The sequence below is a fragment of the Anolis carolinensis genome, chromosome 4 (genome assembly GCF_035594765.1).
Source record: "Anolis carolinensis isolate JA03-04 chromosome 4, rAnoCar3.1.pri, whole genome shotgun sequence".
NCBI classification, from domain to species: domain Eukaryota; kingdom Metazoa; phylum Chordata; class Lepidosauria; order Squamata; family Dactyloidae; genus Anolis; species Anolis carolinensis.
The window spans coordinates 182,302,978-182,315,848 of NC_085844.1; the positions used below are offsets into that span (position 1 = coordinate 182,302,978).

Here is a 12,871-nt window from a genome sequence, read left to right on the forward strand (position 1 = left end):
TGTTTGGATTGTACTCTTCAAAACAATGAACATATGCATTGTGTAGTAGAGCTAGAACTTGGAGGGTGCAAATGTTGAGATTTTTGGATTAGTCAGAATTGTCATCTGTCTCTCATTCAAGTTTCCTTCTTCCTTTACGTTTAACTGCAGTCTTCAGTGTAACAGGGCAGAGAAAAGGGATTAGGATGCCATAGTATGTCATAGTGAGCTTTCCCTCAAGGAGGCTGGATGTCAAAGTACGATCCATTGGCTTTGCCAAAGACAATTTCCTATGGAAGTAAAAACTACAAGAAGTGGTTTGTTGACATGGACTAAAGCTATCTGCATTTTGGATTCTTTGGGGTGTTGCCATAGGACTGTCAGGATTAGTATCTCCACATCAACATTTACACTCACATCGAATCCAACCTGGGGAGAGTGTGGATGAGCTCCCTCTGTCAGCTCCAGCTCCATACGGGGACATGAGAGAAGCCTCTCACAAGGATGGTAAAAACATTAAAACATCTGGGCATCCCCTGGGCTACGTCCTTGCAGATGACCAATTCTCTTGCACGAGAAGCGACTTGCAGTTTCTCAAGTCGCTCCTGACACGGTAAAAAAAAATTAACATTTGCCAGTGTGCTACTACCCTCGACACAGATACATTGCATACAACACAATTGATGTTTTACAGTATGATGTTCTACCATCCACATTCCTTCCCCCTGACAAGGGCTACAGGCTTTGGCACTCAGATCGAGTGACTTTACTGTCTCTGTGATTCACACTTCCACCTGTAAAATGAGGATAACAGGAACGATTATGAGACCCAGTGCAAGATCATGAATTGTTTTCCATTCTGAATAGATATCATCATTATAATGTATTCTAACTACTCCTGCTCAGTAGATTATATAGTCATCTTGTGATATTGCATGAAGTTTTCCCCCCTCTGGATGAAGTTTAGTGTAGATTACCCCGTGTATCTGTGGGACCAGTGTCTCTAGTTTCATTTCTCTAGCAAAATCTGTATTCTATAGGCATTGACTAAGTCCTCCAATTTGACTATGAAATCCTTCAGCTGGAAGTATTTTATTTCAACAGGGTCTGCTGTTATCTACAGCTTTATTAACCACATAAAGTCTAACAATGTATCCCCCATGCTTTAAACTGATATATAAAATAATCAGATTGGAAAAATGCATTTTTGGGGATCATCACCTCTAGCTCAAAGAAATAACTGACTCCAATCTGATTTGGGTCTTTTTAAAACATTATTTTTGCAAAGACAGGCTCTCTAAACTTCTTATTAGATTATTTATCATTCAGGAAGCATTTTATGCAACACATCAGGAATAAGGTCTAAGATGTGAACCTTGTGTCAATAAACAAAATGAATACTATAGCCAGCTTTACATTCCTTAAATTGCAAATTTTAACATAATAATAGTACACAAATATCAAATGAACTCTTGAATGTTCTCTATACACCTTTAATTTATACTGTTCTCAAAAACTGGAGCTTAAAAAGTTTTATCTCAGTTTCCAGGGGTACTCAGTAAATCGGTTTTGCAAACAGGAGTGCTGTCTTATTTCAAAGTTAAAGCTTACCCATAGTTAACTCAATCTGTACAATAGCATCCTCTGTTATTACTTTACCATTTTTAAATCCTGCCCAGTTGTTTTTATTTATTTGATGCTCAAAAATTACACTAATTAAATTGGCCACTTCTCTTCTCTTCCAACGGCTGTACGTTTCAAGACATCATTTTGGAGGCCCGTTATGGCTCCCAGCACCGCAAACAGAGGAGAAGCCGCACAGCTTTCACAGCCCAGCAGCTGGAAGCCCTGGAGAAGACTTTCCAGAAGACCCACTATCCAGATGTGGTCATGAGGGAAAGACTGGCAATGTGTACCAATCTGCCAGAAGCAAGAGTACAGGTACCTGCACTGTTAGCACTTTACATGTTAGCAGTCTGAATATTGAAGACAAAATAATGTATTGTAAAGTATGTTGGAAAAGATTTTTGAAGACAGTTTTCTTCTTACCCTGATAACAAAAAATGTCAGAATGGTATAGTTATTCATTTCATTTATTTTAACTGTGATCGACAAAGAAACCAACTGAACAAAACATTCCCACCATGTGTAAAATATTGCATATATATCGACGCTTAATTTTCATGTAGTTTCTTCTTATTTGAAAGCTATAGCTAGAATCCTATGTGGTCTTTAGGAATACATAAATATGATTGCTCCAGTGCAATGAATTGAATTCCAGTTTGACTCCTTCAGTTTCTACCTACCATGAAGCAGCCACTGCAATCAACAAGGGTCTGTCACTTGGAAATCTGCTGGCTGTCGTTTTCATACCACCAATGAGCAATTTCTAGTGTGACAAATAGAAGAAGGCCCCCTACTGTAATCCTCCATTGATCACAATAGCAGTTTCCTGGAAGGTGCAGATCATGGGATTTTCATGGTCTCTTAACCCAGGGATTATACATACGAAACAGTCACATATGTATAACTCCAGGTAACGCATTCATAACTATCATAAAGGATTCTGGCTGAGAATTTTTTCTTCAATGTGTAGTTTCAACTTTTAATTTCACCTTGTTATACAACATGGGGAAATATTCAAATAGGTTTGTATTATTACTTGGCAACAAGAAGCCTTTTATGGAATGTTTGGGCTGTATTTATTATTATATTCCTTCATTTTTGACCTGTTTTATACTTTTATTGTATATTTTAATGAGATTTTAGTTTCATTGGGTTTTCACTTTTTCATTATCAAGTTGTTGTTAGCTAATCTGAGGATGCCTGCCATAGATGTGGGCGAAACGTCAGGAAAGGATACTTCTGGAACATGGCCATACAGCCCGGAAAATGTTCAACAACCCACTTAGCTAATCTTGTTTTAAGGTTTTATAAGCTGTCTTGAATTCCATGTTGAATTCAGAATATTGAAATTAATTAATTAAAAGTTGGCTTTTTATTTATGCAATTTGTTTTAGTTTGTAATTTTTTCATTTTTTCATTCATTTTCCCTCACAATTGTATTGCAGCCCCCTTGGGGAGAGAGGGCAGGTTGTAAATAAAGGGTTGTTGTTATTTTTCTTGTTGTTGCTACATGTTTTGTTCACTGTAAGTCTTTAAAATTCTTATTCAAACTTCCCTTTAAAATGTTTTTCTTAATGATGTGAAGTACATTGCAGGTACACAAGGGGATTACTTTGCAGCCCAATTTTGTCATTGCTTTATTATTGTGATTGTTCTTCATGAAATGTGAACAAGTGATGGTCCTCTGGGTATTCATACCGAGACTTTTGCATAGTTCTTAGAAACATTGCTCTAAAAGTAATTGGTGTGCAAATTAGAAGACCAATCCTGATTTCAGTCCAAGAGTGAACACAGCACCAGTTTTTGATTCAAGGTGTTTTCAAGGCCTCAGCTAAATAAACGTGAATTTTTCATAGGATGGTTCTCTAACAGAACAGTTTAGTCACCCATATTGACAGCTTCTATGAATGAAGACATGATGATTACTGTGTCCAATGTTAGATGTCATTGAATCATAGTTTCAAATGTATCCTTATTTTAAAAAGCAGTCTAAAATACATTGTTTTACTTCCTCCTTTTCCAAATAAAGGTTTGGTTTAAAAACCGAAGAGCTAAGTTCCGGAAGAAGCAGCGCAGTCTGCAAAAGGAGCAGCTACAGAAACAGAAAGACTCTGAAGCCAGCCACAGTGAGGGCAAAGCAGAGACCCCCGTCTCAGAAGCACAGACTCCAACTCCTGATGAAGACAAATCTCTGAATTTGCCAAGTGAGGTAAATACAGAACTCAACCTGACTCTGTCAGAGCAGTCAGCCAGCGAGTCAGCAGCTGAGGACCAAACAGACAGAGAGGAGGAATTCAAGATATCAGTGGAGGAGAACAAAGCTGAGAAGAGCCCTGGAGCAGAAAGCAAAACCCTGAATAGCAAGAGGGCAAGCCCAAAAGCAGGTGAGGGAGAACTTCTTGCTCTTTTAGCTTGTCTCTGGGTTAGTCAACAAGAGTTTTGATGTAAACAGATCCTCCACATAACACATTTCTTTCAACATAAAATGACCTCCCTTTCAAATTAGCTCAGTCAAGGATCAAATAAGCATGTTCCCTCTAGTCACACTATGCACAAATGAATGCCTGAGGAATTTGGTTAATGAAGCAGGTTCTATCTTGTACTATTTGTAAAGCCCATGTCTTGTGGACTGTCTAAAAAGGAAAATAAAACATCTAGGATGGGAGAAAAGTAATCATGAGGTTTTGCTCTCTCATCTTTCAATCTTTCCATCATTGTTGTTGAAGTGTACCTTCAAGTCATTTCTGACCTATGGCAACCCCAAGGCAACTTTATCAAAGGGTTTTCTTGTCAAGATTTATCCAGAAGAGGTCTGCCATTGCTTTCCTCTGAGACTGTAGGAATGTGACTTACGCAAAGTCACCCAGTGCATTTTGAACCCTGGTCTCCAGTCATAATCCAATGTTCAAATTGCTGCATCACACTTACCCATACTTATGTATAATACTTCTGCAGGCAAACAAGGGGTGGTAGAGAGAGAAGACACCAAAACAACTGCTTAAACTGCCAACAGGCTAATTTTGCATAGTTTGAGGTAACAGTGGTATAGGAATATTATTTTATCCTGGGTAACAGCTAGAAAAGAATGTAAAATGTGTATACAACTTGGTAACAGCTAAAGTGCTAATCTGTCCTACTTTAATGAACACAGTCCTCTGTTTAAAGGGAGCTTGTAGCTGAAGGCCCAAATCTAGCTTAATGAATGGTAGAGCAAAGATCATGATGTTGACCTCACTAGTGAGTACCCGGATAATCCTAAAATGCAGATAGGTCATCGTTTTCATGACTCTGGAATTCAGCCATTTCCATGTCAATTGAAATATGCATGCAGTTATTTTCTTGTGGCTGGATGCACTGCTACAGACATCTTGGGGAGCCCTGCTAATGAAATTCTGCATCCAGTTCCAGGAAAACAATTGGATCTGTTTTCATGGATTCCTCCCATGTTTCTCCAACAACATGGGAATGGTTATGTTTCAGAAGCTGCATTGTTTAAAAGGTGGATTTGGAATGGCAGAATTGGGAGATATAACTATGGTGATATAGCTATTTGCCACATGTATGGCTCTCCAATCTTGCCTTCAAGCCTATCTTTTAAAATTAATGTATTTATTTTATGCCTTTATTACTATAATTTGGTCCCACTATATACCATGAAGTTTGTGCCCTGAGTTTGCGGCAACCTGGACATATGTTTTTGTTTGTCTGCTTTTGAAATTTGAACCTCAACGTATTTCCTGTTAAAGAGAAGGTGTTACTGTTTTTCAGTTGATTTGATTTTGCTGTGCTTAAAAATGCAGATTCCCCCATCAGTGCCGCAGCCACGCCATCTTCCAGCAGCAGCCTGTCTCAGAGCCACTCCTATTCCTCCTCACCCCTCAGCCTCTTCCGCCTGCAAGAGCAGTTTCGCCAGCACATGGCAGCCACAAACAACTTGGTCCATTATTCATCCTTTGAAATGGGGAGTCCTTCTACCGTGCCATACTTGGGCATGAATGTCAACATGGCACCCCTAAGCTCACTGCACTGTCAGTCTTACTACCAGTCACTCTCCCATGCCCAGCAGATGTGGTCTTCCCCTATCCTCCAAGCCTCCTCTTCTCTCCCAAGCCTGAACAGTAAAACAACCAGTATTGAGAACCTACGTCTGCGTGCCAAGCAACACGCTGCCTCTCTGGGGCTGGATACTTTACCAAACTGAGCTTCAGGCAGGCAAAGAAAAAGAAGAACCATGGTAAGAGGCCAGACCTCAGCTTACTACAAGGAAACACACTATGTCTTTGCTACTTGAATGGGCTGGTCTTTGACATGCAACACACAGCTCTCCATGTTCTCCCTCATTAGGATGTGTCCTTTCATGGGGAAACATTGATGTAATTCTGGTTTCTGCACTGGGCATTGCTACTGCCTGTTCCCACTGACCTATTAAAAAGATACTACTGAAAGGACAGATATTTTAAATGTGAAATTGTCTTCAAAACTGTGAGTCAAATATGTAATATTTGGAAAGATTCTTTCGATGATGCTATGATAAATGTTAATTGTTTTGTTTCTCTGGGGAGAAGAGGAAAGAATGCCCTGATGTACATAGTTTATATGATATTGGCGATGTTCCTTCACTTGTGTTTTAATGTCAGTGTTGCCTTATGCAGAATTGTGAAGCACTTCCCTTTTCATTTCTTTTATAATCATTCTTATATAGTAGATATAACCAACACTGTAATCAAAACTAAAGAAAAGAAACGAATATGTTTGTCTGTTGATCTCATGTGGTCTAAGATCCAGGTTCGGTTTAACATAAAAATATTCTGTAGTCTCAGTGGCATTTTCTTCTACCACCCTTTGTGCACACATTTTAAGACACCATTAACATTCAGTTCCTCTGTAATTAGTCCCATCTTCTGATAGCAAAGTATCCATCTTCAAAACATTTATTCAAATGAAAGGTATGGGAGAAAGGAAAGCTCTAGAATTTATTTTTCACACATCCCAAAGATATTTTTTTTAATCCAGTTTTTCTTTTGGTTCACTGAAATGTACAAAGTTTGCTCTTTGTGATTTGTGTGTGTGTGCGTTAAAGCATTTGAGACAATAATGGATAACATGTTTATCATTCTACTTCCCATTATACTTTTATCTATACAAAATGTAGTACCCACATATTTTTCCCCCTTCAAATGATGAGGACTCCTAAGTATAAATTGAGCATCCTTTGTCTGAAATACTTGGGACTAGAAGTCTTTTGGTTTTCAGATTTTCCCCAGATTTTGAAATACCCGTATTTGCATATATGAAACATATACATCAAAATATTTTGGAAATAAAGCCTGTCTAAACTCAAAATGCATTTACATTTTGTATAGATAAAGGTTTCCCCTGACATTAAGTCCAGTCGTGACCAACTCTGGGGGTTGGTGCTCATCTCCATTTCTAAGACGAAGAGCCGGCACTGTCCATAGACATCTCCAGGTCATTTGGCTGGCATGACTGCATGGAGCGCCGTTACCTTCCCGCTGGAGCAGTACCTATTGGTCTACTCACATTTGCATGTTTTCGAACTGCTAGGGTGGCAGGAGCTGGGGCTAACAGTGGGCGCTCATTCCGTTCCCGGGATTTGAACCTGGGACCTTTTAGTCCGCAAGTTTTGGTCCGTTTTGTATACACCTTATAAAATTGTCTAAAGGTAATTTTATACAATATTTTAAATAATTTTGTGCAACAAAGTTGGTTTACTTGGAACATAAAAAGCAAAGATGTCAGTATATCAACCAGCCATGTGGGCAATTTTGGAGGATTTCGGAATTCTGGATAAGGGATACTCAACTTGTATCTTTAATGGTACTGAGTAGAACAAATTAAATTGAATGCTTATGACTTGGACATGTAATTAAAAAACTTAAATTAAGTGGATCAAAGTGGTCTTCAATTTCACTTTGAGATACTTTGAGGTCATATTTCATGTAGATTAATGCCATATAACTGATGTCATCTTTAAGACTTTGGGCGTTTGCACAAATTTTCCCCTAATATTTAACTGCATTAATTCAAGAGGAAAGATCTTAGTTCAATTTCATTACAAGATTTTTCCAGATTTATTTTAATACCCATGACTGGATAGTGGGACGATCTTAACAACTGAACAATTGGTATGCATATGTGTAGGGTTGTTGTTTTTTTGTGTAAAATAAATAAGTAAATCTCAAGTTATTATTATGCCTATTATTACTGGACTTTAAAGAGAGATGGGAACAATTCCTTCAATGGCTGGAAGCACTTTAACTCCCATGGCTACATCCTATGCCATCCTGAGACTGGTGATTTAAGGAGGGGCACTAAGAATTATCAGTCAGAGCACTCAAATCCCAGGATCCCATAGGATGGAACCACTGCAATTAAAGCAGAATCATAACGTTATAATTTCTGTAGAGTGAAAGGGCTCCAGTTCTATTCAGTGGGGCTCATTCCCATTTGTACTGCTTCCTAAATTTACATTGTGATAGAAAAAAAACCCAGATGATTTAAACAACTACCTTCAAATTAATGTGGTCATAGCGATAAACATTTAGATAATTTAGATGAAACTAAAATATACAAAGATAGGATTTTACATTGATTTGCATTTGGGACTCTTTTTAAAAAATCATGCCACTTAGATTATGTGTATTTCCAGTCATTGAGTCACAGAAAGAAATAAAAAAACTCAGAGTCATGAACTCACACAACCTTCATCCCTTCACTTAATAGTAGGCTGATTTACTTATTTTCAAAATATTCTCAGTTATCCTCAGTAGCTTCTTCCCAGAGTTGTTGTATGTCCATAGAGGAACAAAATTTATCCCAATCACTGAAGTAGGCATTCCTAAAGAATTAAACAAGTGTGGCTTCTTTTTGTTTACTTTCCCACCCCCTCTGGCATGAACAGCTAGGGCATAATTTAAAATACAGTGTCACTATCTTTGAAAATGAGGAAAGTGTCTAACATTTGTGAGTGTACTCATGCGCGCACACATCTACACACAAACATCCCAGTATATGTGTCAAAATGGCTTTATTAATTATAAAAAGAGCCAAGTTCTGCAGCTGGTTTAACTATCAAATGAAATAAGTACATGCGAAATTATTTATATACTTATTTTATTGCTAATATTATTTCAAATTTCATGAAATATCATTGCCTAAAAAAAACTGCATGTATTTGGGTAGTTATCTGAAAATGAGCTTTCTATTTCATCCACTGTGTCATCTTATATTTCTGTTTTTAAGTGTCACAACACATCAGTTTGGATTTCAAGTCTCAGTATCTGAGAACTCTACCAGATCTTAGATCTTAAAGTTTTGTAACAAAAAGTAGTGTGAACTTAGAATGGAAACTGGCTGTACTAAGATTGGATATTACGAAGAAGTGCACTATTTTAAGGAGGCTTCTGAAAGACAGTTTACAGTAATCACGGCATCAGTTCAGAGTTACTGAACATGAACAGGAGAACTTTGATAACATGAAAGAAATTTCTATATTATGGTAGGATTTGGAAAAGACACAAGACAGGGTTATGATGGTTGATTTAAAATCAAAGGGAACACAAGTCAGACTAAGGACCTCATCACATTGAGATCCTTGATGCAGGGGACAGTGGTGGGACGGGGGACCATAAGGCAGTGGGTCAAACTGTGGGGCAAATCTGTTACCCAGTGCCCTCATCGCCCATACCACCCACTTGCCCATCACATACCACAAAGCATACCTTTCTGGCATGCTTTCATGTTGTCCCCATGATTTCCAATCGGAATACGGGAAGTCTCCTGTGTTCAAATTTTCCACATCCTACCACACTTGCAAAAGGTAACAAACTAGACACTCTACAGATTCATTTTTTGTACACTCATGAGAGAACCCTCACATCTTTTCCACACATGAACACACTCCCACCCAAGTGTACATTTGCAATCTCCTTTTTTCATACAGATATATAGCTGGGAGACTGCCATATATATGCAAAACAACGACACTTTATAACAGTGGAAAACTTTATTCAAATGTTCAGGAGTTAAATACAGTGAATGAGCAGAAGAAGTGAAACTTTCCTTCCACAAACTGACACCAATTACGGTTGCCAGGTCTAAGCCATCCTAAATTCTGTCATAACACAAGGGATGGGGCTATTGATGCTCTGTGTGTGTATGTGACTTTTAGTTGCCTGTCAACTTATGGTAACCCCATATACATCACAGTGTTTTAAGCGAAGAATACTCAGAGATATTTTTGTCAGTTCCTACCTGTGAAATATAGCCTATAGCACCTGGTATTTTTTGCAGTCTCCCACCCAAGTACTAACTACATCTGACTAGTTTGAAGTTTCCAAGATCAGATGGGATCTGATACCTTTAAAATATTTACAAGGGTGATATCACATGGGACAGTCTCTGTTGATATTCAGAAGTTCAGCATTTGTTGCAATAGCAAAGAATATCCCATTCAAATCTAGAACTTAGAGAGAGGGAAGTGGATATACACACATTATTTGAGGCCGTTGTCTCATTCTGTGGCTTCTCTCCCTTGATCTGAGGAGAGAAGAAGAGAATCCAGGAACTTATAAATGGCAACCCAAGCACATACACAAGCAAAACCTCAAACTATTGCTCCCTTAGCTGCAGTTGGGTTTAGGAAAAAAACCTTTACATTGGAACTACAGTGGGGAGAGTGAGATGACAAGAATGTTCATAGAGCATCAGACTAAGCCCCCACTCTTCCCTGTCCCATTTTTTAAAAGTCTGCTTATGTAGAATGCCAGACATCAAGGAGCAGATTAGACTAGAACCCTTCTCCCTGCTAGATTTTTTCTAATGTGGGGAAAATATTTTTCTACCAAAAAAAAAACAAACACCCTATCTGTTGTTCATTTTGAGGTGACTTTGCATAGAAGCAACTGTACTTACCTTGACTGCTGTTTTGAGAGCTATATAATCTAACTTTCAAGGATGAAGGTGTAAATAATGTTAACAGGGAATTAACACATGCCAAGAGATGCTTAATATTTTCAACACTTTTTTGTTTTGAAAAGGGAAGCCACAATATGCTCTTCTCAAAGAGTGTAATTTGTAATAAGAATAGACTTTAACCATACGAATACCATGTTGTAGCTTGAAGAACAAAATAGCCCGAACATGCACTCAGAAAAGTAGATTCAAAACTCATTGAAAATGAGCCATCTTGTTTTGACTGTGTGAAAAAGAAGTCTGAGCAGACATTCTGTAATGTTTAAGATGAGTGCATTTCCTATGGAGATCAAAGTAGCCATGAACATAATTTGCTGGGGAATATATTTCCTCCAACACCAAGAGTTTTTTTTTTAAAAAAAATAAAGCATACAGGCACTAAACAGGAAAAGAAGTTCATAGATTTCTAAATTAGTCTAAATTAGTCAGTGGAATTGAGATTCACAGTATAGGTGGCAACCACAGACCCATATCCTGGAGAGCATGGCCTTTTGAATATCCTTGTCTGTGGTCACCACTTAGAGTACCACTAGTGTAATGCTCCTATTTAGTTAGTTACCTGTAATCATGCAATTTCAATGGAGGTGATGGAAGTATAGTTAAGGGGCTAGATCAAGACATTTTGTTGCATAAGGCAGAGCAACATACGGTACCCACCCTTCAAGTCTAAACGCACAATACCAAAAGCCAGACACATTATTTTAGCATCTGAAAGACACCATCCCACAAGCACCTCTTCCCCAACCTAGCACTAAAACTCTATACAAAGAAATGGATAAAGTAACACTCTGCTGCCCTTTTACATCAACTAGAATGTAGTGCTTCATTCTGCCCAATGGTAGGTCCAACCATGATAGTGTACCTTGTTGGGACTAATAGAAAGGTTTCTGCCACATGGGCTATAAAAGGCGACAATGAAACCCTTTGTAGGAGGAGGTTATAACTTGGGGTATATTTTATGAGCAGTGCACTTACTATCAAATTGTAAAGATCCTCTTTGTCTTTTGAAACCTTGCTTACTATTAAGGAGAAGGTGTGACCAATCTAGAAATAGCTTGAGGGTTTAATAAAAAACATTCAAATCAGCTGTGTTGAATCATTTTATGTCACTAAGCCCACTTGATGAAGGCATTTCCTACCCAAAAACATGCATGTCTGCCATATCAGGATAAAGGAACAAAGCATTTTGAAAAGGTCAAACATCAAAGCTATGTACCATATGATTTTTTTAAAAAAAGCTGTAATGTAACAATTTTGTGCTGTTGGATTCACTACCTGGCAATGCAAACTTGTGTAATATTTATTTATTCTGATAGTTTACAAAAGAAATCCAGTTGTGTTCATTTGAAGCAGGCTGCAGCATGATGCTATGTATACAACTTGTGTCCGTCTTGCTTTATGTAATATTGCCTGTTTTCATATTCGGATAATAAAAATGCAAGAAAATTGGTTTGGATATTGTTCATTAGGATAAGGTTCAGACTGCAGGAAAAAAATGGGTTGTTCGCCTTCTTGAATGGAGAAAGTGTTCAGAAGTGCAGCTGGATGGTATTTTCTGATCAAAACAGGAAGAAATCATCTCTTAATTCAGAGCCAAATGAAATGTGACATTATTCAATTGTGGGCATTTGCTTTTTAATAAGCAGCAGATCTAGGAGAAGCCAGATCAGAAACATGGAATGGGGTGAGGACAGTCAGGACTGTATTGCATGAAATTGGCATTTATTTATTACATCACTTCTACCCCGCCCCTCTCATCCATCAGGGGACTCAGGACCATCACCTTTGATGACGGTTCCTATCATATGACTCTTTGGGCAAAGTGTTGCTGATCTGCCACCTCCCCATGACAATCCCGTCCCCTCTCATTCTAACAGGGTCAGAAATAGGGCTCCACAGTCACCTACGTATCCACCGCCAGGACACTACACTTGGAAGGCCATCATACTTGGACAAAAAGGGATCATCTAAGTAAAGTAATTGACAGGAAAACTCATCAATAGCCACAGATCCTGCATTTATCCCATGCAATATGGCCAATCAGATTCTATGCTGGATACCAACACAGAAGTGACACCACCTGTCCTCCTCTCTCCCTCCCAGTAATTAAAGATTTAAACAACAATACTAAATTTCACTGGAACTACAAAGGTGCTTTAAAATGTTTTAAAAATCACAGAGCAGTGGAACACCACACTTACACAGCTAACCAGAAGAATAGGGCAGACCGTCTCTGCCATTAGATTACCATGGAAAGGTACAATAGCTATTG

General features: G+C 38.3%; 1 protein-coding gene across 1 annotated transcript in view; it reads left to right on the forward strand.

Moving 5' to 3' along the window:
* The window catches only part of dmbx1 (diencephalon/mesencephalon homeobox 1), a 36,121-nt gene extending 24,073 nt beyond the window's left edge, over positions 1–12,048 (forward strand). Inside the window, exons 3-5 of the mRNA XM_003220222.4 lie at positions 1,742–1,920; positions 3,635–3,989; positions 5,406–12,048. Coding sequence (XP_003220270.1) covers positions 1,742–1,920; positions 3,635–3,989; positions 5,406–5,806 — 935 coding nt within the window. The 3' untranslated portion in view covers positions 5,807–12,048. The remainder of the gene's footprint in view (positions 1–1,741; positions 1,921–3,634; positions 3,990–5,405) is intronic.
* Positions 12,049–12,871: the final 823 nt, after the last annotated feature.